At 38.9% G+C, this 26,710-nt stretch overlaps 3 protein-coding genes across 3 annotated transcripts in view; 1 reads left to right on the top strand and 2 right to left on the bottom strand.

The window, feature by feature from the left end:
• Window positions 1-4,510: 4,510 nt before the first annotated feature.
• LOC139737399 (speriolin-like protein) lies at window positions 4,511-5,758 on the bottom strand. The gene is made up of 3 exons (XM_071648075.1): window positions 5,659-5,758; window positions 5,027-5,239; window positions 4,511-4,647 (listed from the first exon to the last, which is right to left on the bottom strand). Exons 1-3 carry the CDS (start codon window positions 5,756-5,758, stop codon window positions 4,511-4,513), a joined length of 450 nt encoding a protein of 149 aa, XP_071504176.1.
• Window positions 5,759-13,419: 7,661 nt separating this feature from the next.
• LOC139737400 (trafficking protein particle complex subunit 2-like) lies at window positions 13,420-18,792 on the bottom strand. Its single transcript, XM_071648076.1, has 6 exons — window positions 18,714-18,792; window positions 16,660-16,838; window positions 15,842-15,927; window positions 15,246-15,307; window positions 14,190-14,275; window positions 13,420-13,518 (listed from the first exon to the last, which is right to left on the bottom strand). Exons 2-6 carry the CDS (start codon window positions 16,753-16,755, stop codon window positions 13,420-13,422), a joined length of 429 nt encoding a protein of 142 aa, XP_071504177.1. The 5' UTR covers window positions 16,756-16,838; window positions 18,714-18,792.
• Window positions 18,793-19,383: 591 nt separating this feature from the next.
• The window catches only part of LOC139737391 (pericentriolar material 1 protein-like), a 51,604-nt gene continuing 44,277 nt past the window's right edge, over window positions 19,384-26,710 (top strand). The window contains exons 1-3 of the mRNA XM_071648067.1: window positions 19,384-19,493; window positions 24,243-24,399; window positions 26,462-26,566. Of these exons, the coding sequence (XP_071504168.1) occupies window positions 24,244-24,399; window positions 26,462-26,566 (261 nt within the window). The 5' untranslated portion in view covers window positions 19,384-19,493; window position 24,243. The remainder of the gene's footprint in view (window positions 19,494-24,242; window positions 24,400-26,461; window positions 26,567-26,710) is intronic.

The raw sequence follows: 26,710 nt of genomic DNA on the forward strand, positions 1-26,710 counted from the left end.
GCAATTTGATTGATTCAGTGAAGTAAAGCAAAGCAATTTAGATCTAACTTGTGTGTAGTTTATAAGTGCAAAGAAGATAACTACCCATTGGTTACTGTTGCTGTACCAGTCTCTACCCATTGGTTACTGTTGCTGTACCAGTCTCTTGTCATTTGTAGGTTGCACGTTTACAAGCTACTTACAGATTTAGCCTGTTGAGAATGTCCTTGTTGTGCATGTACATGTGTACAGTGCACGAAGTTAAAGGCATGCTGAGAAAAGAAACCTTTTAGGTGGTACTAAATCAAATCAATTTTTTACTGGGTTATTCAACTTCTCTCTGAACAGTTCCTTTCCGTATATGTTCATATATGTGATTGTCGGTTATGGCTTCGCTCTCTGGTGGTTGACTTTATCAAGTATCTCACATATGTAGGGTTCTTTTATCTAATTTGTATGATAGTGATAGCATGATTCAAAGTACAGAACCTCTATTTTAGCATTATGTACTCCAGGGCCCTGATGCAGAAAAAAGAAGAAGTCTAACTGAAGTCAGAAAATCAAACAGAAGTCAGGCATGAGCCATACACAATTGTGCATTCAGAGACTTACGTTTAATTTTTGTTTTTAACTTACGTTTGATCTCAACTTTTATGCAACAGGGCCAGGAACTTTTTTTTTAGCTAATGTGAGCATCCTATTTGGAGAATAAGTTTTTCACCCGGCATTTTCAGCAGTCATTCGGTAAAAGGTGTGCAAGTCATCCATTGTATTGCCTGTTACTAATACTCATTAGTCAAGCAATTAGAAATGCATTTTATTCTATACTTTGGTGTGTCAGAGAGAATTTGTGACTAAAAGGTATATTGGCTGACTTTTTAAAACCATGATTAAGCAATGGATATGCCAAATAAACAGTGAACTTTGTGACAGTGATAGAAATCAAAGTAAAAATTCAAATGTTGTTGTTCAGCCCTGTCAAAATTTGTCCATTTACCACCAAGTTTCCCTGTTGAAGGTGGATTGAAAATTCTGCAAAGCCTAGCTTTAGTGCAAGATAGAGTGACTTCTAACAAAAACTGGGGTGGTATTCTGAAAATCTTCCTAAGTTTCTTCCTAAGTTTCTCCCTAAGTCAGAAACTTAGGAAATGCCTAGGAAGACAAAATTGGTATTCTGAAATGTCTTCCTAGGCACTTCTTAATGCAAATTAGGCCATCCTTATCCCCGCCTACGTCCTTTCCTAAGCCAATACGAAATGTCGTATCATAAGGAACTAACCAATGACAATCGCATATTACAATGACGTAGGGTCAAATACACGAGTGCGCGGCATGTCCCCTTTCTCACGCTCATTTCGCGCATCAAAGTACATGTGCGCGCAATGACTGACAAGCGCGCCTATCATGATGCTTGTAGTTTGCTATTCTTAACAACTTACTTAGGACAGGGGTGGAGCTTTCCTAAATATTTTCCTGAAATTCTTTCCTAAGTGCATTCTAGAATACCAACTTCTTCCTAAGTCAGAAATTTGCATATTCCCGCCCCCTTCCTAAGTTTCTTCCTAAGTCTACTAAAGAAGAAACTTAGGAAGATTTTCAGAATACCACTTAGGAAAAAATCCTGACTTAGGAAGAAATTTCTTCCTCGGAAGGATTTCAGAATACCACCCCTAGATGGCAGTCATTGGCACTATTACCTTCAATAATCAACCATTATAATATTCTAAGTAGTGTATCATTTATGAAATCATTCACCAAACCATACTCTAAGGAATTCCAAAGATGGTGACGTTCTACCGGAACCAGACAGCAAGTAAATCATGGAATTGGGCAAGTTGACATGTTCATGAATTTGATCTCATGAATCTGGTTTTCAATATTATGCATTTCACCAAACCTGTAAATGTTCGGTTTAGCAGCTGGCCCTTTTCACAAATTCACAATACATCCATGAGTCACATAAAGTAAGGTTGAGTCATGAGACATGCAGTTTCTGTTTAAATTATATGTGAGACGTACAAAATGTGAATGGATCTCTGAGCATTGTCAGGATAGGAATTTATCATGAAAGTCTAATCGTTTGTGTAGAAACACATGGTATCCCAACAAATCTTGCCTGGGAGCATACTATGCTCATTAATTTCATGCATGCAACAACAGTAACTATATCTGTAGTGCACTTGTGCAAATATTCTCTTCCAATTTTTTCTAGCATCTTTTTAGCTGACAGAAGAATTGTATGTTTTGTGATGACTGCAAGCCACCAGTTTGAAGATATCAATGGTTTGGAAAATGAGACTATGCTTCTTCTATATTATCCATGCCGCCTTTCAATGACCATAAGAAGTACTGCTGATGGTGATGATAGGACCTACATTACATAGATATACAGTTTTACATTATTGGACCTTGCCATTATCATGAAGGCAAACAGGGTATTTGTACAAAGTGCGATTTTCTGCAACATACAAGATATGTGTAACACTTGTACAAAAATAACTGTTGCAGTTTGATGTATATAATACTTGGAAACTGTGATTTCTCAGAAACATGTTTAAGGACCTTATGCATTATGTCTGTGATCTTCCATCTTGTTAGATGATTGGAAGATGTATATTTTATATGCTGTTTGTTTTCCATAAATGAGTGCCAGAAGGGTTTATCTACATTCCTTGCTTTCTGATATGCAAACTTTTCTAGATAATCAAATCAATTTTAGAATAGATCACATAATATGTTCTTCATAAAAACTCAAGTGAACTTCATATGCATTGCACAGATGGCATATATTCTTTGTAGCCAGAAAATGCATACCGGTACTTCTGTTATTTTCAGAAAAAGAAATGGCAGTCAACAAATCAATGTCTTTCACCTTTTTATTACAGAAACGTAGTGTAAGTTAACTCTGTGTTTTAATTAATGAAATCTGTGATTTTATTAGTAACAAATTACTGCATTTTTATACCAAATGATACAGCAAAAACTTCCATCATAGTGCTACATAATTACATGGATAATATATTGCTTAGGATTTGCCCCTTATGAGATGAGTAGACCTTTTAATGCTTGATTTTCTAAGCTCACTTTATGTGGTCTGAAAAGATTGGACATTTTGCAGTAACATATTTTGAATTATTATTTTTTGATGTCACATTCACATTAATTGAGAATTTCATGTTATTTGTTCTGATGGTGTCAGAATAGATTGATTAGTGCCAATTTTCTGTGATCTGAAATCATATAGCTTTATTAGTTAATACAAGACAAATGTAAGTGATGTACATCAACTTTTGTCAAATATACATCATGCTTTGCTTCATTGTGAATGATGAGAATAAAATGATCATTTGATATAATTATTCAACTTTTCATAAACCCATGACATCATGTAGTAGTATTGTATCAATTTTTTTATTTAAGATCAGTCCATATCGACCTGGTCCAGTTTGCGTATGTATAGACAAGTGGTTTTGACAGAAAAAGAGAGAGGGAGAGGGAAAGAAAAGAGAGGGGAAGAGTTTAACACTTTCTATGCCAGGGATTTTAGAAAGTGTTTCCAACACTATGGGTGTTTCTGTACCAAGTGACACTGAAAGTATGCAAATGGTTAACCGATGTTGTGTAGATGGAAGTTCATTAATCTACATATGGAAGATACTGCCACTCGTCTAACATCCCCGAGTCATTAGAGCATTTGAATTTTATGCCAGGAACTCCCAACTTAAAGGTCACAGCCAACAGAAACAAAGTGACCCTTAGCTGCAAACGTGAAAATGTCTAAACAAAAGGAGGCAGGCTACTTATTCTTTGATGCAACCTCCAACTTTTTTCATGAAAAGACCTATAAAGTTAAACACCACTATATTCAAATCAGATTTAGAGGTAATTAATGCTTCCTCCCACCCCTTTGAAGGAACCAATTTGCTTTGAAAATAAAGTCGTGTTTCACTTAAAATCTTTTCATGATAAGAGTTGAATTTTGTATCAAGACAGGTAGCCTGGTCACAACCACCAGAAACAAATGTAGTGACTCTTCACTGTACTCATATCGAACAAACGGAACAGCAGCAGTTTCATTTGAATGAGAGCACAAATGAGAAAGGTGCACTGCAGCGTCCACACTTCAGGACACTGTTGCATAAAAGTTTAGATCAAACATAAGTCAGGAAATTAAACATAAGTCCCTGAATACTCAGTTCTGATTGGCCGATATACCGGTCTTATGTTTGATTTTCTGACTTTAATACGTTTGATTGCATCTTTTCGTGCAACAGGGCCCCGCTGGCTCCTTAAAATGGGGCGAAGGGAAGGGAAGAAATATTTCTCAACCAAAACAGTGAGCACAATAGCCCTTAATACTAGCCTTTGGCACTACTCCCAGACACTACCCCTGACATCCCCCCCCCCCCCACACACACACATAAATGTTCACAGCCCCTCAGCTGAGTTGATTGTGCCACACGGCGTTAAAATGCAACCTGCAGACAACCTTGAACATTGAAGAACGGCACGCGAGGAGATGTGGTCCCAATCACCACGTGAAGAGAGGGATGTTGGCTTTCCTGCTGAGGTAGATGAGACAGTCCAGAATGATGATCATGTCATGGATTCTTTCTTTGGGGATTCCCCATAAAATCGTCTCCTTCAGAGTTCTTGGATCCGTCCAACCTTAATCCACACATGAAAAAAGAAAGAAAGAAAAGAATTAAAAGCATGATTGACATTTTGTATTCTAGAAGTCCAAAGTGTGACAATGTACTTCTTACATTGCATCGTAGTTGGTCCTTTCATTCATCTTTCTTTTTCTTCTTGTCTTTCTATCTCTTTCTCTTTCTCTGAGCTCACTCTTGTTGTAATTATATCGGTGCTTTAGGTTCAACAGTTTTGCAAAGACAGATTAGATGAGTAAAGGCATTCATTTCGCGCAAAAATGTTAAAGGATTTTCCATCGATTGTATGCGACAACCCGAAATTAGATTGAGACCAATCTCTGATCGATGAGGTACAATGCCTCCCAGGTCTAATCTGATCGGTGAAAATACATTACCGTGTTTCTTCACGAGCTTCGAAGTCACTGCGTTGCTAGGAAACGTGCCGTATGTGCGAATCAAGTCAGCTATCAGTTTTGGGTGATAGTCTGGTTTCCAGCCGCAGATGTTCAAATTTCCCTCCACTTCGCGGAGCTGCATCTCGAGAGCTGGGCGCTGACCGATGTCATAATGGCTGTGCAGCATTTTCTCCATGTTGGACAGAGTATAGCCTAGGACACAGAAAGTTGTACAAAACCTGATTTGTGTGTGTGTGTGTGTGTGTGTGTGTGTGTGTGTCATTTTTCTCATTTCTTTTTCGAAAGAAAGTAAATATCCATCCATCAATAAGTGTCCATTACACTACATTTTCCCCGTAGTAAAATTGTTACTTGTTCAAATGACAGCATTCTAGTCGTACTGATTAATGATAGACCATTCTTATTAGATGTCTGTCGTGAGTATAAAATCTAGCAAAGATCATCATAAAGCGCAATCAGATAGCATACTGAATTATCTTACAGCTATTACGCCCCCCCCCCCAAAAAAAAAGAGAGATTATTACAATTATGTACAGTGTATAAATCTCTTGTCCGCTAGAGAATCTGTGCAACAGGCAACAAACCAATGTAGCATATGGGCCAAGGTATACCTGTTAGTTGTTTAGAACCGCCTCGAAACACCATGGCAAGAATTGTGCGCTCCAACTGGAAGGCGACCTCGCCGATGATGACGGTTTCAGGGCTTGACATGAATGAGCAGGAAGACGACATCGTCTCAGACTTTCCCGATTGTCTCTTGTCCGACAACTTCCGCGGCGAATTCGTCCCAATAACGCCATCTAGGTAAAATAACGCATATATTAGTAAATGCGCGTTAATTCATTACTTTGTCTATAGGTGTATACATTATTTTCCAGTCACGACCTTTCAATGTTTCGCAGTTTTATTTCATTGTTCTTTTCTACGTGATGCTAAGGAGGGCCTGTGAATTAGCATTCTCTTTAGATAAAACATTGGATAAATGCGTAACGCTTACTGTGACAAGACTGCAATCGCCTTGAATTGTGAACATATTAATGTCACATGGGTTGTTATTATTATAAGTTATATATTCTAGCCGCAAAGACGTACTAAAACATGACGTGGCCACCAAGGGCAATAAGAAACCTAACAAATTTTGCAAAACGTTTTTATTCTACGGAGAGTTAAATCAGGATTTTTCTTTCGACTCCAATTATGGTTAATCATACAAAATAAAACTTGGAGAGATAATGTGGACAGAGCGATACTGTGTTTCTACCAGTGGGTTGCGCCGGCCAAAGAGAATGCAAAGCTAATTAAAGTAGAGGCCTACATATTCATCAAAGATTCCTTTATCGTGCCTGCTGAATTATGATTATAAACCAACAAGATACTTTTTGTTCATTGTTTTATGTATAGTTAGTAGATCTATATGTAGTGTGCTTTGCTAATCTGGATTGAAGCCGAATTCTGTGCAAGATGAAGATTGAATAAAATTTACATAAAACTTTTGTCACAAGAATCAAGCATTAGCTGCTGAAATATTACATCTATCAAAGTTTGCAAATTCCAAACCAAATCTATCCTTATTGACTTCTAATTTCAATTCAAATGTATTAAAGATTTAGAGTATTACTTATAGCTACAAAAAAAAGAGCTCTTCTTTTTAAAAAGTGGAAAATCATTTTGATACTGTAAAGAGCCGTGCTTTTTAAGGGTAAAGTCTTTTACATTATATTCCGTTGCTTTTTTTGTAAGAATGTATGTATACGTTACGATTCTCTTGTTTTTGTTTGATTTTGTTCAATAAACAATGAAAGAATTTAAAGATATCCTACATTGGCAGTTTCCCATTAATAATGAAAAAGAGGTAATCATACCTTCCGTATTGGCATGTGAGATATTAGATGCCGAGAAGATCTCGAGATCCTCAAGCTTCAAACTGGAACGTGTTGGGGCAGCCGTCTCCTCCAGCTGACTCAGTCGACCTTCACTGATGTTATTGATCGCTAAATTGATGGGAAAACCCTTGATGGTATGGTCATAGTCGGCATTCTTGTTCAGCTCAGCGTGCATTTCACCGACCTCACTGCATACTGCATCCGTCCTCTTCCTATTTTCCAGCTTCGCCATCTCTCTGTCCACGGCATCACGCCACGCCGCAAAACGCCGGAGAGCGTCGCGTCGGATCTCCGTGATCTTCAGTTCGTCTTCTAAGTTACGCCGGTAAATATCCTGCAGCGCGACTTCGAGGACGGTGAAGGAGTTCGTCATCTCTTCGCTACTTGTACCTACATTCACTCCACCCAAGTTTCGAGGAGGATCAGTCCTACTGCGTGACGACAACGTATTTGTCTTGTGATTTAACTCCATGCCGGGATGTCGTGTCGGTGATCTACTGTTAAAGAATTTATTGGGATCCAAGGGGGAACGATTACTTCCGCCACTCGAAACATCAAACTGCAGATTGCGTCTCACCGGGTTGCTGTTTTCCGATTGTTCCCTCGAGAAAAATCCACTACTTGGACTCGTAGGTCTAACTCCTCGACTACTGCCACTGGTATCACGGGAGCCAAGTAATGTCAAAGGCCCGCTTCCACTGATGCCCGACACCTCAGCAGTCGCATTTTTACCCGTCATTCGCAAATGGGAAAAGTCAGCGTCGTCATCCTTGTCATCTTTGTTGCTAGGGGCAACGGTTGGAATACTTGTATCTGCTCCTGGCTCCGATGCCAACATAAGCGATTCCATCGTAGTGTTCTTAAGACATGTTGAGCCACGGGAGGAGACAAAATCACTTTGATTCTTAATCCTTGGCTGGTCACTGCGGCGGTTACTAGAAGATGCGAAGAATGCTCTTTGTCTGGAGGCCTGACTGTCTCTTCTGTCTGCCACTTCGTCCTCAAACACGACCCTCTTTGATGTTGAGCGGTCGTTCATGTTCTTTGATTTGAACGGTGTTGAAGTAACCGGTCTGCCGCTTTCTCTTCCGCTAGTTGACGATACTCCCCCTCTGCTCTCTGATGAAAACTTTGTAATGTCCGGACTTCCGGCAAGTCTTGTTTCATCTACAACACTCGTACGGAAATGGTCAGACGATCTGTTATTGTCAGTTGTTTCTGTTCGTGTCAAGGAAGAATTTCGAGAGATATTTTTGGTGTCGGACTTATTGGCACGTCTTCTTTCTTCGAGCAACTTTGAGTTGTATCGATCTGCCTTTAGCGGAGTAGACGTGACTGGTCTACTCTCTTCTTCTCGAAAGCTGTTAGGCAGACGACGCTCCTTGTTAATCGTCACGTCTGGACTTCCGGCAAGCTTCGTCTCATTCCCCGCCGCAATGCTGACACCATCAAATGATCCGTTCTTATCAAACGATTTAGTAGTCGACGGTTGTTTCCTCGGCGATTCCAATTCCTTCTCGTGGGGATCGTCTGCTTCTCTGGGCTTCCCGTCACGTCGATCCATCCAGGAGAGGAAGCTGGAAATAATCGCGCTCTGTTTCAGCGCGGCGTTTTCCTTCATTAGATCCATCTTTCGATGTAGCATCTCGTTTTCAGTTGTCAATGCAGACAGCTCATTCAGGAGTTCTTCAGCCGGCATGTTCTTTCTGTCGACCTCCGATTGCTTCGTGATCGGTATCGTTGTGTACTAACGGAATCAAAACAATCAGCCCTTGTTGGTTTAAAAGCCGACAACATGGACAAGGCAAACCATGACAGTCGTTCTTCTGCACAGTTTGAAAAGTAGCTGTTGCGCAATTTGACACAATGGCGCGCGCTACCAGCGCAAGACAGACGCAACGCGTAGTGATGAAGGAGAGAGAAAAGAGAGAGGGGGAGAAAGAGAGACTTGCATTTTCCGGTACGAATAATATATGAGAAGCATGTTATGATAGTAGATATTGGGACTTTCAAGTTGTGCTGTGAAAACACGGGAAAATTGAGCCCATATACTTTCGATCATGCCACAAACCAAACAAGTATTACGATCAAAACAAAAGCAAATGTATAGGTGTTAGCGTTGATGGAAAATGGATTTCCATTCAGACGTATTTATCAATTTTATTTTGTAACTTTTGTTTATGTTGAAGTTGTTTTGATCGCTAAATGCGAAACCGTCATTTTATGTCAGGGAGAAACATACGCTCTTTTCATAAGTATTTTTCGAGAACTGAATGCGATGGCAGTTTTTGCACATTATACTATCAAAAGAGGGCGACATTTATCCTCTGTTGCTGACTGGCGCAACTTGTTCTGTTATGAATGTTAGTTTTCTATAAGTATGTTCTTCGTCATTCTCGATTGTTTCTTTATTGTTTCCTTTATGACAAGTGTGAATGTAAATCACACCATGCCCAGTCTACACACACACACACACACACACACACACATACACACACACTCGCACCCACACAAACACAGACACACTAAAAAGGTTCGACAAATTATGTTCATGGGACTGCCTTTCCCCAAGGAATGATGCCAAAATACATGTACACACATCTACAGCCATATGTGGACTGAGTGAAGGCCACAGTATTAGAACGCGTCAGTGAAGTTTGAGGAAGATTAAACAATCCATTCAAAAGTTATGACTTTTTCAATTTTTGGTGCTGTCATCGCTGGGTGAGAAGACGACAACAGTTTGTGACATCACTGCAAGAAAATAAAAGATATAAAGAGAATTCAATATACAATTGTACAATGTATTCTGATTTTTCTAGCATAATAAAAGAGCACTTGACTTACTTCTTCCAATTCCCCTTAGCATATGTCAGAACAAGCTAAGGGAATGTGAACTTTGCATAAAAGATTACATTTTGTGGAATTCTCTTTGTATGTTTAGCACATAGTCCTGTAATGGCAAATACTGCTATGTTCTTTACCATCAATGGCAGCACTGAAATATTACAAATTCATAACTTTCAAACGTATGGTCGATTTTCCTCACACTTCACTGAATTGTTCTACATACTAATATTGCCCCATTCACTCAATCCACATTACAGTGAGTACCATTTCTCTTTAACCACCACACACACCTATTACATTACAATGTGAATGCATTCTGCTTGTTCATGCTCAATGATATCTCTTACAGTAAATTGCAACTATGATTTACATTGAACAACCACAAAAGCTTTTTAGCCATTTACATACTTTCAGGTTTTATTACATCCAAGAGTACATGGACACATGTATATGAAATTGAGTAATTCATCAATCTGATACAGTGCTAAAACAAAACCATGGCTGTAGCAGGAACACATGGGAAATGAATTCTCATACACTGACACAGGGAGCCAACTTGAAACACACTGGTTCAAGGCTCTCTACAATTCTCAGTACAGTATGGCCCGAATTCTCAAAGCTGGAATAACTATTCCGCGGAATAGTTATTCCGGGGAATAAGTTATTCAACCTTTGAGAATAGATTCCGGGGAATAAATCGCGTCATTTTACGTCACGAGGGCCTGATTTGCATAAGAGGCGTAATAAATGGGCGGAATAAGCTGTGTAATATTGCTAAAGTTATTCCACCTTTGAGAATTCGGGCCTATATGTATGATTTGTGACTTCACGTAAACTACTCAATACAGTTAAGGTGTAGTAGCAGATCTATGAAGGAATGTGGGAAACAGCCTACATAAAGATACAGGTACAGTCGTACTTGTTTATAGTGGCAATGCAAAGGGAGATGAAAAAGGTAGCCACTTTTGACAGGTGGCCACTATAGACAGGATATATTTACATGGCTTTTCTCTCAGAGGGAATTTCTCTAGTGGCCATACAGAGTAGGCAGCTGCTGTAGGCAGGTGGCCACTAAGCCAGGTTTGACCGCACATTATAACAGCTCAAAGCGAGATTCGGTCCTCATTGTCACAGTATTCTGCAACATGCTCGCCTCATTTCTATGGATCTGCACATTCTGACTCAGAGTCCAACTTCTGTGGACACGCTCACCTTGTAACAATATCAGCAGCAAACAAAGAAGACCACGTAAACACAGTGCATTGTGGGATAGCTGTATCGATGCAAACACAATGTTATGTCTCTGTAAGACATTTCTCTATGCTGGCACAAGATGGAGATGGAACTACATCTGGCAGCAGGGCCATGTAGCATAAAAAAAGATGATATCACACGTAGGTCTGAAAATCAAACATAAGTCTGACAGTTTTCAGCCAATCAAAATTTAGTATTTGCTGACCTATATTTGAATGTTTGAGTTTCTGACTTACAGTTTGTATGTTTGATCTAAACTTTTATGCAAGAGGGACCTGGAATGAGTACACCATTCAGTCAAACATAATTCCATTATCGTTTCATCTGAACTTCCATGCTGTCACAGGTAAATACACGCCTGACTGTATTTCTGTACTTCTTATATTCAACATAAATTTTTAGTGTTGAAGTACTAAAAATCAAACAAAGATAATAACAGCAATATGACATATTGATAAAGCTTGTTTCATGAAATAACTAAATGTCTCAACATTGAGAACTTCTCATGTTATATTGCACATACTTGTAACAACAAACTCTTTTGTATTTGGTTGGTTCTTGATTGTTCCTGACAAAAATCCCTAGCCCTCATGCACTGAGATTTTATCTTGTCAACTGAGAACCAGTGCGGCCGTTCTGAAATCAACATTCTGAGCAAAGACAGTTCACAGTGTAGACCAGCAGGCTTTCTCCTGCAAACACATGATTCAAATCAATAAATTCAAATTTTCGCTTCAGTGCCTCTGCTGCATAGAGCTCCTAATGTCGATGGCTGGATATCATCTCATTGAAATACACATATGTATATTCATAAGTTCCATTCAATATAAAACATCAAACATACTTGCTCCTCTTTCCTTTAAGAGGTGGATGAAGCAATATTGAGTTTCATACTGTTATCTCTTTGACTGTCATCTCACTTTACAAACCTCTAAAAACCAGAGACACATGAGACTACAGAGTGACAATTGCTCCCATGAAATATCTGCACACCGGAGCCAAACGTAAATTTTACCCACAAACATAAACCTTAACCCTATCCTCACATCAAACTAAACCTACAACTGTGTCACAATCTTAACCCTAACCCTAAGTTCTTGGAGAAAATAAGACCAGAGCAACTGTGGGAGGAGCAAATGTTGTGTCACCATGACTACAGGGCATTTTGGTTGATATCTTTGTGCCCCCCCCCCCAACACACACAAACTACATGTAAATAAATAGGGAACACTGAACATGCACATTATAAAATAAGCATTTTCCACTAATAATCATGATTTTAAATGAAAACATATTGATGGTCTACAAAGTGAAAAGCCCTTTTTCCAGCATTTCCTCACAGCTGAGTTGTAAATGCAATCACATAAAAACAGTTATCTGAAATCACACAGGATTATCATGATTCAATCACATATCACATGCAACACAATATTCATAAATGTCTGTAAATATAAATGTAGCAACTCCAACCCCATACATGTCTCAACAGTTACCTGGAGATTCTCCCCCTTGGAACCCCTAGCAAATGGAGACTCTGACTGCGTGAATATGCACACATCACAAGCACAAAGCGAGACGTCCCTTGTGGCTGGACTCCAGGATCCACTTCAGGGCCCTGGGAGCTTTTGGGTTATAGATGCTATCTTATGCTACCTTAGCCTCACTTTTGAAAATGTTTGACAGAACTAAAGTTTAGCGGGAGAAAGCTCAATTTTAGGCGGGAGAAAATACATATTTAGGAGGAGATGGACAGCAAGAGCAGGAGAAATTCAAACTCAGACGGGGGAGTGGGAGATTTTGTGAATATGACCTCAAAGCAGGAGAGTCGAGTCTTTGTACACATAGTAACTACAGTGCACTCCCGTTAAACAAAATGCTCGGGACCGGCAGTTTTCTTTCGTTGTAACGAAATTTCGTTATAACCGAACAAATACAATATATAACGAAAACAAGGAAACAAGGTATATATATCATATTCTGTTTGCTGAATACTCATCATACACTGGAAAGCTATGTGAAATGTGATGGGATAACTGTATTACAATAATAAACGCAAATTCCCCTCAGAAACTGTGCGTGACACAAGGAGCCAACACACAGTGGTGTGAAGCGTTCACCCATGCAGAGACGCTATAAATGCTTGTTCCGCTACGTATTTTCGAAAGCAATTCGCATTTCGTTATAACGGAGCACATTTCTTTTGTTTTTCTTTGTCTGTGGCGCTCGGAAAAGACTTCGTCATAACAGAAATTTCACTATAACCGTGTTCGTTATAAGCGAATTTTGTACCATAGACTTTCATGGTGATAATTTTGGGACCAGAAGATTGTAACGGGAGTGCACTGTACATGTAGTCATCTAGAATCCATCGGATCAGGTGCCGTATCAGCTGGAGAGAAATTTCTTGGCCAGCTGCTGTATCCTCTTCTCAAAGGCGGGGGATCGTACGGGTGTGTTGGGCTCGTAGAAGGGATTCATGGCAAGCTTTCGGGAACAGAACGGAATGCAGAACAAAAACTGTTTTATTAGAATTCAGTTGAACAATTGAATGAACAATGCCATGCATACAAAGAAGAAAAATCAAAGAAATACACACACATACACACATGAACAATATCAGTTATTACATGGATGACATATAAAAAAAAAAATAATAGGTGCACTTCTTACAAGGACTGGGAGGAAAGCATACAACAGTTTGTCAAAACATCGGTACTCCAGTACATGTTATGAGACATGACGGGATGGAAAAAAAAGAAGAGTCCTTGTGGCCCAATTTCCTGGGAAACATAGTAGAGGGAGACCAAGATGTAGATGGGACAGAACAATGAAAGAGGTGTTTAGTTCCATGGAGAATAGCTACTAGAATGGCTCAAAACAGCTGCTTCTACCAAACTGCAGTAAGGGAAGCTAGCTCTGACAGAGTATGCTGAGACAACAATGATGAGTTGAATAGCAATTTTTTTTACATGTTTTCTCATTGCCTTTTTAATTGACGTATTCATTTGTGCTAAGTATGAAAACACACACACACACACACACACAAAGGCACAGTACAGTATTTTCATTTGACATAATTTTACTATGAAAAAAAAAAATCTTGTCAATACAGGTACCAGTATGTGCATCTAAACTTGAGCAGTATCACAACTTACCTTAATGAAGATCTCATATGCTTCTGAGAAGAAGTTCTTGATGCCATCTTCGTTCTTGATGTCATGCAACACCAAAAATCTCATCCGTGTCAAAGGTAAGTCAAGGAATACACCATCAAATGCATTCACACAATCCTTCACTATTTAAATCCTAGTCAGATACGGAATATTCTAACCGATATGCGATAAAGATGGTGCACATTATTAAGTATGCTTCAAGAAATGCTTCAAAACAATCAATTATGAATCTTTACCTTTTATATGCTTGTAGCGCTCTAAAGGCATTTTTTTTTAATTACCTGAATACGGTACATGTAAGATATTACTAGCAGAAGTCTGAGATCAAAACATGAGGGCCAACACAAACATGATAGATGTGGGACTAAATATGAGCAATTAGTATGGTGATGTACCATAGTTATGACCAGTGTAACAATTAAGCATGATTTTACACGGTGGCTGTACAGACAGTTGTGTGTGTGTGTGTTGGGGGGGGGGGGGGAGGGGTGGAGGGGGCTCTGGATAGGGATGAAACTCATGCTTGTATGGGTCTAGGGTCAATGCATCTGCCCATTAAAGGGTGTGTACAGTTCTGGTTGAGGTGAGGATTTCGCTTTTAACGTTTTGCGAGATATTAAGAAACCACTCTATGAGATGTCAAAGAGCATGCAATTCTAAGAGGTATCAAAAGTTTAATTGATGAAAATCGGTTTTGAAATGGCTGAGATATCCAAAAACAAGGTGAAACAAAGAGATCCTAATAAAAGGCGTGGCCTGTAGTCTTTTATCATATTATCACTTTTTGGGATATCTCAGCCATTTGAAAACCAATTTTCATAAAATAAACATTGAATCCTTCTTAAAATTACATGCTCTTTCATATTTCATAAGAGGTTTCTCATTATCTCACTTAGGAATGTAAAAAACATGAATCCCCACCTCAACCAGTACTGTACAGCCCCTTTAACCACCCCACCCCCACTTCATTCAAACAGAGTTCTAAAGTAAGGTTATTTGATAATCAAATTGTTTGCTGGAATAACATGAAAAGGATATTTCCTGCAGTGACAAATGCCGACACAAACCACTCGTTAAACTTGTCCACTGTCTTGAGGTACCTATGAAAACAAAAACAAAAAATGAATGAAAGAGTCATAAAGTATTAGAGTGTTTTCAAATGACTGCTGCAAAACCCATTCTTACTGAACAACATGACGGAAATTTGTATATATCATTTACAATTGTAATACTGCATTTACAAGGTTACATGACATTCACACTCAGTCATTCTGCTGTTGTATGGTAAAAATCTGAACAAGAAAGGAATGGAAAGAATCAAATACGGTACCACAAAACAAAACAAAAAATGCTTGTGAAGCATCCATTTGTTTGTATGCTGACAATGTGACATTGTTAAAAGCATTCAATTCTGAAGACCAATTTTGACTCCTGGAATTTAACAGTCAGCTTACACACTGTACCTATATGAAATGGAACTACACTACCACTGAAAAGAAATTTGACATTTAACAAAACTAAATAACAGCAGAGAATAGAGTTTGAGCATGGTCCAAAAGTGAACCACTACACGTCACACAACAGTACGTAGCCGGGCCTTTCTGCCCCAAATCTGCAGACTTTGACGGACTCACATGTTGGACGTTGTCCACATCTGTTCGTCTACCATATCCAGGGCAGCGTGGGCTATGAACTGATTCAAATGTCTGTGATCATCTTTCTGCAATTGCCAAAGAAATTCGCATAATAAACATGAGCCATACTTCCATTAAATCATAATTTGTACACATGCATTACCAAAATACAACTTGATATTGCTATGCCCATATTTCTCCACAGAAATGAAGATGCAGTATTTTTTGCTGTTTTTTTTCAAAATATACTTGTGCATTGCAACTGTCCATTGCCAAACAGATGGATAACGGTTCATAGTTATCAAATCTGTGTTAAAACTTATTGGCCCGAATTCACGAAGGTGGTACAAATGAAACCATGGTTTAAACCATGGACAAAAACCATGGAGCACCAAGTGTCACACGGAATATTTCGTTATGAAATTGGTCATTTCGTCGACAAAATTACTGTTTCATTAACGAAATTCTCATTTCGTGGATGAAATGTTCATTTAGTTACAAAATGTTGTCATTTTGTTACAAAATAATCATTTCATTGACGAGATGACTGATTTCGTAACGACATACATTCCATGCGACACTTGGCGCTCCATGGTTTTTGTCCATGGTTTAAACAATGGTTTAAACCATGGTTTCATTTGTACCACCTTCGTGAATTCGGGCCTATCTGTACAAAATGTTAAAGAAATTTTCTTTTGCAGAGAAATTGCATTTTATGGCAAAACTAACAAAGAAGAGAATAGCCCTAAATGAAAATAAAAATACCGCCAGGTGACTTCTAGGTTGTCAGAATGCCAAGCATGCATTCTAATACTCACCTTTGCATCTGCTGCTTTTGATTGGCTGTTGTGCTCCATTTCAAAGATGGGGTTGTCGTGGTGACCAACAATAACAAAGTAGTAGTTCCCAGACATCGCTTCTCCGGTCAGGTTTGTCTTAGTTCACAAAATAGCACAACGATCTTGGCTCTCACACTAGTACATCCAGAACAGTTGTCCTGTGGAACAATGAACATCAGAGAAAAGACATCATTCACTCAATGCCCCCTGCACAAATCATTCATGCCCCATCATGCAACAGGCAAGATTTTTAGATAAGACTACAAACTCTTCTGTACTGTAGCATGTATACTCACTGACAAAAATACACTTTGCAACAGATGTCAATTAAGCCATTGCCGATTAGTACAGTGTATTTTTAATTGCATTGTCTCAACACTCAACATCATTATTCTCACGTGTCTAGTGGCGGATCCAGGGGGGAGCGCATTGGGCACACGCCCCCCTTTATTTTTTGCTAAAACAAAAGAAATCAAAAGGAAAAAATGGGGGGTGCATGCCCCCTTTAATTTTGTAGAGGCGCCCCCTCTTTTCGGAACTCCTGGATCCGCCCCTGCATGTCTCTGACAATAGTGCTCTGATGAATGCTTCTTTAGACTTGTATTAGAATAAGAATGACTTAAAACTTGTCTCACTCTAACACTACAGTAACAACCACCTCTCTGACAAGCGCAAATCAGTTGCTTGTTCATCTCTCTTTACAGCCTACACTACAGGTTCAAAGTTGTGGAATTATTATGGAATATTCAGTTCAGTTGCTGCAGTAGTACTGCTAAAATAGTAAAATGTTTTATCAAACTTCCAAGGTGCATAAAGATTAATGCCTCAACCAATTAAAAGTGATTCGAACTTGTTTGAACTTAAGTCTTTACATTTTAGTGTAGTCCGACCAGACACTGTGCAGTGCCTGTCTCAAGTCAAATAGTGCATGCACGCTGTGTAGCAGCAGACGACATTCCCAAATGTCTGACGGGGGAATTACAATCCCCGATTATCGAACAGATGTAGTTTTTTCCTATTTGAGCAGATACTAAAATGACACATTTCTCCTTCAGACTCGACTCAGAGTTTAGGGGAAGGGAAAAATATGGAATGTCAGATGCATTTTATTTCTCAAATACTACAGTACCGGTAACTTACAAGGGCATCAATTATCTTGTTGTCATGCAGGGATATGTTCCAAAGAGACTATTTATGTCTGGCTTCACAGTAATTATAAACAGCCGTCGCTGCACCTACTTTGCATGGTGTCTGGTCGGAGCTAGCTTCACGGAATGGTTAGACAGAAAAATCAGTCTGTCCTCCAGAGTTTTTTCAAAATAATTTTCTGACATTTATGCATGGCTCTCCTCCATGGAGGGGATTCTGTGAAGCCAGACATAGTCTCCGGGAACATATCCCCTACAACCAGATACAGACTGAGCTTTCGCCTTTGGTCAACGCGGAATCCCCTCCCATATAAGTTCAAAAATGATTTTAAAAAATTCCTCCAGACAGATGGATTTTTCTGTTTATTGCAGTTTAATTTATGCATTGACAAAGCAGCATGCACACTAACCGCAGCAGCGACCCCATAGGCCATACGGACAAATACGTACAGCGCCCCGCGACGGGGTTACATGCACACCTGGCTCATTGCACAAGTTAACCCATTGAAAGTGCTTTTATTCTTCTTAGAAAGCCCCTCCCAGTTATGGTCGCCATATAAAGTTACAGTGCAGTGCTTTGAAGTCGGATTCATCCAATCTGGTGAACTGAAATTCAACCCCCGGGCCGCGGTACCAATTGGACTTCTGTTGGAGCTTCAAGCTCCTTGCCAGTACACACCCCCAGAGCCCCGATGCCCTGATCTCATTGCACAATCACCCACCATCACCACGCTACGGCCACACTGACTAACAACTTTACGATAACAAACATCCTTCATTTTAGACTCGTTTGTAGATCAATTAAGATATTTAGATGGCTTCTATGCGATGCAAAAATCAACAAATATATTCTTAAACTAAGTTACAGAAGGATTCGATATTTACTGTATTCCTGTGTTATTGTACTGGACAGTCTGGAAATCGTAGGGCGGCCGCCGCTACGCTGCACAGGAGACGCGACGAGGTGTGGGGGGCGGGCGGCGCGGGGAAGGCCGAATGGATGAACAGCAGATGAACAGTACAGCTGGCTGGCTCGCCGTGCCAAACGTACATAAACGCACCGAATCCCTCTCACGCTACGTACCAGTGGGTTCCTGCATTTACACACATAACTATGGGGGTTCCTCTAGCACTAGCCAGCGCATCGGCGGAGAATATCCTGTACCTTCATCATTGCATGCAGTGTACCATCGGTACCATGTATAGTACCACCATCCAATCAGCACCCTTGATACGAGGCGCGCGCCATTGTGCCTTGCCACCAACCAGATCCTCAAAAACACATCCGCCAATCAATTAGTCCTTGATTTTCTTGAAAATCATTTCGATAATGGACGAAAATGATAACGAGGAATAGGTAGTAGCTTATTGCAACACTATGATTCCGAATTTATTTACCTACGGTGCATTTCTTATCTTGAGTTGACTACAGCACAAAGTAACATCAATGAAGAATTTGCATACAAAATTGGCAGGCGAACTGATATTGATACTGTACATGCGCAATGTTTAGATTTTCGATTTTCTCGATCATCTCAGTGGAAAATGGCAGCCAATCTGGAAATGTACGGGTGTCTACGAGAGCAATAATTACCATTCTGTTGCAGCTTCTTTCCAGGTGTTCAGAACAGTGTGTACTCGGAAATCGCTGTGAAGAGCAAGAAGGTATATTATTCAAGGCTCCTATGAATTTCATTTTCTTGATTGAGGTCCGAACTGTACAAAACAACGAATTTAGTCAAATGGTTGTCATGGTGTTTGCAAGCGGTGGCATAGCGCCATCTTGTTCAAGTATGGCCGTCTCAAAAGGTCATGTCACTCGTGGTGGTCTTAATTTTGGCCTCGTAGGACATTTAATTCAGGAATTTATATAGCCCCCTGGTTATGCTTTCAAATCATTGCCTAATGTCAAATTATTTAGTGGTATTTTGTTGTATTCTTTATGTTATTTGAGGTTGGACATCTCGAATATTATTCGCCTGACATCTGCTGGCGACTGTTGAGACTGATGACTGATGTAATGATGCGAGCAGTGTGGATTCCATTCAGGCTCTTCTGCTATCCCCTCTTGAGTAAAGTGTGTGTGTGTGTGTGTGTGTGTGTGTGTGTGTAGGCGGAGATTAACTGTTAGTGCTAGAATCTTGTGGTATTAAAAGTTTAATTGGAAATTGCGCATACCGCCTGGTTACGTGGTAGTGTAATACTGCAATTGCAGTGAGGCTCAGGCATAAGGACGTGACTGATTAAAAAAAAAAACAGGACAAAAAGTAGTACTGTAGCTACAAATGTAGGTCCTACTCCTAGATGAGGAAAACTGGAGTGACGTGACTGGCCTAAAAATCTGCATCTCCTCATGGGGTGGGGGGGGGGGGGGGGGCTCCTGCTCATAAGACACTCTCCCCTTCGTATGGAATATAACAAGTTACATTGTCATTGACATTGTATGAGCACCCCTGCCCTGGACAGCCCGGAATGCTCATGAGGCCTCCTCTTCACTTGTCATCCATCGCACATCTGACATAGACAGCAGCCACATACATGTACAGAGCTACTACCAAGTCTCTCGCATTTAAAAAAAGGTCCGTCTCAAGATCTCACGCATCGGGACCATAGCTCAAAAGATTAAAGTGATAATTGCAGTTGAAGGTATATTTCCCTTTTGTCTTAAAAGATAAGTAAAAAATAGTCACAGTTTACGTTTGTAAGTATGCACCAGGTCACACCATTAACTACCTATAACAGCTAAAAAATAACAAAAAAACATAGAGACTCAAGAAATTGTCACAAATTGGCATGGTGATTTTTTGTTAGAAACTAGAGTCTACACATGTCCACTCTCCATGATGAAAAGAAGAAAAACATTCTGTCTGTTCATTGTGACAAAGATCAAGTTTTAGTGGGTTCACTCACTGCGGGACAGCCGCCCTATTGGCCTGATCTGACTCGAAAAGTTTTTCTGCGGCCGTCGCCTCTCCATTCAAAAATCAGCGCCATGAAATTAAAGTCTGCATGTCTGACATTATTTACAAATATTCTTGAGAGCGATTCCACAGTTAGGAGGACATGACATCAATGCACAAAAAATGTGCCTCTTTGTCTTAATCTTTGATTTGGGTATAATACCGTGGATGTTCAGAAATCATGAAGGTCTTTCAAATTCAGTAGATTTTATTTTTCTTAAAATATTCATTGATTTTGTTAGATCTAAAACCATCATTAAAAATGTATATGTGGGACTGGGGACAATTAAAATCATATAAATGCAAATTACAGTGAGTTCCTTTGATATTTCTTTCCTCCATGTTTTGCTAAAGGGAACAAGATGAGTAAATTTAAATATTTCCTGAGTTCATGTGATATTTCATCAATTACAAAGGGGTGAAGTAATCTGCAGAATTACTACCAACAAATGTAACATTAACTGTAATGTTACTAACAATGCTTTTGGGGGTCTAGTTCAAAAAAATTGTTAGTCAAACTGCTGAAAATATTTAAGGGAACATAATTATGTTATGATGCAATAATTGAAATTAATGCAACACTTTGTTTGTACATAATAACTTACATTTTTGCACACTTTTTGTCACAAGATGTTGATTTTTTAGTTACATTGTATTTAGTCCTTTTTAGCTAATTAATGTTACTAACCAATCCTTGTTGCGATGGCAACTCAAATATTTGGTGAATTGTATTCATTCTTTTCTACATCATAAACCTGGGAAGGATGAACATGCTTTTAACATGATTTTGACTTGAAATGATTAAATGGTGATTAAGTAGTAAAAATGAATATGAAAATTTGTAATTTTTAATTTGTAAATGAAATGTAACATTACTAAAACCACGGAATTGCCCTTATGGTAAAAGAGAAATATAAAATCAGAACTAACATGATCTTGTGCATATAGGATCTATTCCAAATTACTCTTCTGCACTGATAATAGAGTAGCTGGGTACTCAAATTTGTAAGCAAACTATTCACTTTGTAAGTATTATGGGTTCACTTTCTTCATGAATTTGGCTGTCCACCAGCCTTTGGGCACCATTTGTGCAAGCATCCCGCGGCATCCAGCACAGACAGCACATGTTTGATTTTCTCAGAGACTTTTTCCAGTCTCCAGCTGGTTGTGGAGACTAATTTTATTGGCGAGGTCTCCAAGACATCTCTGTAATTTTGTGGAGACCCATTGGCGACCTGCCAGAGATGTTGCAGAGATGTCTCCGCGACTGAGAAGACATCTCAGAGATGTTGCAGCAACATCTCTGTGACTTCAAGGCAAATAAATTATCCCCTTGTTTGGAGAGGTCTCTAAAGTCGCCTCACAGTCACTTTCTAGATGAGAGCGCAAGCCAATTTTTTGTCTAAGGAATTGCACAAGTAGTGGTGACTGATCAGTCATGGCAGTCACTAAGTCTCCTTCAGTGAGATATGCCCTTAACAGAAATTTGTCTGACATGTATTATTGTTATTATTATTATTATTGTTATTATTATTATTATAATCATAATTATTAATTGCATTATTATCATTATTATTATTATTATTATTATTTTCATTATCGTTATTATTGAACTCCCAAAGCATTTAGCTTTGCCAGAATCCATTTTGTTCACAAGGCAAAACAAAAACGAAACAAAAACAAAAAAATTACATGGTCTGTATATGAGAAACAGGTAGCATCTTTCATATCTCAAAATATCTTATACAAAGCAAGGAATTTTCGTGGCGTGAAATTTTCAGGGGTTGGAGCCAACAGCCTTCTTTGCAACATGAAATTTTTGCAAATTGCCCCTGGCATCCGATGCATTGTAGTGTAAACATGAACTTTTGCGTGCATTTTGATTTTGCAAATCTGTGCTCTCGCAAAACTCACAACATTTTCTGGTTTAGAAAATTCAAGAAATTTTCAGGTTTTACAGTAAAGTTAGCCTTAGTGTTTTTTTTTTTTTTTTTTTTTTTTTTGTTGTTGTTTTTTACTAGGAGAGCTGTCTCACAAGTGTACAATGGAGTATTTTTTCATTCCAGTCTGTTTTCCTTGTGACCTGTCATTGAAAATAACATTCTTGGTATGGGCCCCTTAGCCTTCATACTTTCTTGGTTGGTTGTACATGTACATTGTGGGTAATAGTGAAGAAAGGTTTAGAAATCTTGATAATCACTTGTACTTGTCATGATGAGTAACAAGGAACCAAAGCTGTTCTGTGGTTTTGCTTTGTTGTGTCATGTTTCTTGAAAAATCATGCATAAATTTTGCGAACAGAAACCCTGTCCCAACCCAACTTGTCACGCCTGTCACTTCGCAACAGCCCTTTTGCTGAAAATGATCATGCTGCTGTGATTGCTCATGTCTACTGTACCTGCTGTGTGGATGGGAAGACCTATAATTGCTATGGGTGTAGAATACAGGTCAAATTAAAGATTGAGATACCGGTAATCAAGAGACAATTGTGAAACAAGTTTGTCCATTTCTCAAGAATTGTTTCTGAATTCTGATTCATGTAGGAGATCAAATGTCACAGAATGTGTTAATATTCACACTGTTTGAAGATTTTATTAAAGGGATGGTACAGTATTGGTGGAGATGAGAATTGAGCTTTCAACTTTTTGCGAGATACTGTACCAAGAAAACACTTATGATAATCATAGTACTATAGTACAGAGCATACCATTTTAAGAGGAATTCAAAGTTTATTTGATGAAAATCGGGTTTGGAATGACTGAAACATCCAAAAACAAAGGAAAACAAAGCGATCGTAATTAAGTGGAATCGCTCTTTTTTGGATATCTAAGCCATTTCAAAACCAATTTTCATCAAATAAACGTTGAATTCCTCATAGAATTACATGCTCTTTCATATTTCATAAGAGGTTTCTCATTATCTCACCAAAAAATGTTAGAAACCTGAAATTAGGTCTCAACCAAAACTATATGATCCCTTTAAAGGCACAAACTGTATAAAAAACCAGAAAATTTTTTCCTGTTTTAGTTTTGGAATGCCATCAATATAATTGTGTTTACTCTAAACACAATAGAAAGTAATTGCATACTGATAGAAGAAACCCCCAACAAAAGTGTAATAGTACCCGCAATAGTTGCAAGATGCAATTTTATCGTACTCACAGTAATTGTCTCTGTGTAAATATTGTATTGTTTCTGAAATAGAATCCTGTCTGCTACTTGCGCTGTCATAAAAATCATAAGAGTAATTGCCTCTTGGCCCAAACATACATGTCACATTGTATTTTCAAGTTAGTTTAAATTACAAAACTGATTACGTACATACACGTGAATATACATTTGTACATGTACCAAGGGAGAACTCGTACATAAGTGTACACAATGCAGTCAAAATATTTTATTCTTTACACACTTTTAAACTCTGCCCTGCCTATACATTGTATTTTATGTGACAGTATGGCAGCCGGCCAGGCTACCCAGCTCTCAAGGGGTGTCATGTCTGAGCCCCGCATCCACTCCATGCCCAGATACAATGCCCTCCAGTCAAGCGATGATCGATTCCTCTTCAACTCCATTGGTGGTGACAAGGAAGAGAGCAAGCCTAACAACTATGTAAGTCCATCACTTTGATACAGGTCATGTTGTTGCTTTAACATTTGGTATGTTCTTAAAGGCATAATTTACCATTTGCAGATGAAACAAAAATCCAGCATTAGTGCTTCAAAATAGTTCTAAAATGTGAGTTAGGGATAGAAACAACCAATATAAAAATTTGATCAGTATAATCAATGTTAAGTATTGTTAAATATACAAAATGTGAACAATAATTGTCCCCGCCGAACGAGTTCGAGCAGGGGACTATGAAACGGGCTCCGTACGTGTGTGTGTCCGTGTGTCCGTCCGTCCGTGTGTCCGTGTGTCCGTGTGTGCGTCCGTGTGTGATCAAAATCTTCAATTTCCTACTTCTCTGTCATTTATGAGCCAATTTTGATTCTGTTTGCTTTATATGATAGCACTACATGGGAGCTTTGAAACTTCTACACAGAATTTCAGTCGTGACCTTTGACCTTGACCTTTGACCTATATTGTACATTTTGCTACAAAATGCTACTCCTTCGCCATTTCTAACCCGATTTCGATTCCGTTTGCTTTATGTGATGGCACTAGGTGAGGGCTTCAAAACTTCTACACAGAATTTTGACCTTTGACTTCTTTGACCTTTGACCTTGATTTTTTGACCTATATTGTACATTTTGCTACAAAATGCTACTCCTTCGCCATTTCTAACCCGATTTCGATTCCGTTTGCTTTATGTGATGGCACTAGGTGAGGGCTTCAAAACTTCTACACAGAATTTTGACCTTTGACTTCTTTGACCTTTGACCTTGATTTTTGACCTATATTGTACATTTTGCTACGAAATGCTACTCCTTCGCCATTTTTAACCCGATTTCGATTCCGTTTGCTTTATATGATGGCACTAGTTGAGGGCTTCAAAACTCCTACACAGAATTTTGACCTTTGACTTCTTTGACCTTTGACCTTGATTTTTGACCTATATTGTGCATTTTGCTACAGAATGCTACTCCTGCGCCATTTCTAACCCGATTTCGATTCCGTTTGCTTTATGTGATAGCACTAGGTGAGGGCTTCAAAACTTCTACACAGAATTTTGACCTTTGTCTTCTTTGACCTTTGACCTTGATTTTTGACCTATATTGTACATTGGCTACAAAATGCTATTCCTTCGCCATTTCTAACCCAATTTCGATTCCATTTGCTTTATGTGATGGCACTAGGTGAGGGCTTCAAAACTTCTACACAGAATTTTGACCTTTGACTTGTTTGACCTTTGACCTTGATTTTTTACCTATATTGCACATTTTGTTACAAAATGCTACTTCCGGCGGGGACATATGTTACGCACCGCGTAATTTCTACTTTTCCTTGTTTAAAAATGTTTCCAGACTAAACCGTCTACAGTTATGGTTTAATGAGGAAAATTGTGATATCTCCTTATATTTCAGGCTTTATTGCCAAAATCCTTTATGGTAGGATGTTTTATGATACAACTGACCTACACGTATGCATCAAATGTGATATCTTGTACATTTTTTGAATCACTGCTCCCAAAGGGGAACAGGACCTTTAAGTTCCAGTTTTCATACTACTACAGTAAATATCCTTTTCTAGGGAAGGCTTGCAACCCCATGCAATGGCATAGAAGTAGTAGTTAAGTCTTTGAATGTAGTCATGAAATTATGACCTAATGAGGGTACAAGTGCTTTTTGCCTAAAGCAACAAGTGCCACATATCAGCAGACTCAGGATGTTCACTTATTGAATGCGCACATACTTGGGGGTTAAATTCAGATACTTATCAACAACCTTGATTCATATCATGTGTGAGCTTCCCATTCTGCATGGCACTTGTTCATGGTATGGTACTTTAAAATACTGAGTTGGTATTGATGGTAGCAACTGAAAATGGCCACTGTTGTAAGCATCAGTGTTACAAGTCTTATTCGTCATTGTAAAGTCTGTTGGATCAACGCTCAGTATGAAAGAACCATAGTACTAAATGTGTATCTGATATGTATGCAATTTGGAGTTGTCGAGTATATTATGTTTATTTTGGGCATTGTCATAATGATTTGTTTACCTCCATTGTGCAGTATAACTGGAAGCCCAGTTCAACCTTTGCAGAGCAGCCTTCCTCCGTTGTACGCAGTAAGAAATCCAAGAATAGAGAAAGGGAACAGAATTCATCAGGACAGCAGGTTTGTCTCTAAATTGGCTAAAGACAGATAACAATAGTTGCTGCAATATGTACTTCCTGTTCACTGTTATTTTTTTTTAGTGCTTCTTAAGGCATATGTAAAAGTTCATTTTGACTTATAATTCACTTGAGTACCCTTTCAGCC

This window comes from Diadema antillarum, unplaced genomic scaffold (genome assembly GCF_040938485.1).
Source record: "Diadema antillarum isolate AM-2024a unplaced genomic scaffold, OU_Dant_1.0 seq00000692_RagTag, whole genome shotgun sequence".
Classification (NCBI taxonomy): domain Eukaryota; kingdom Metazoa; phylum Echinodermata; class Echinoidea; order Diadematoida; family Diadematidae; genus Diadema; species Diadema antillarum.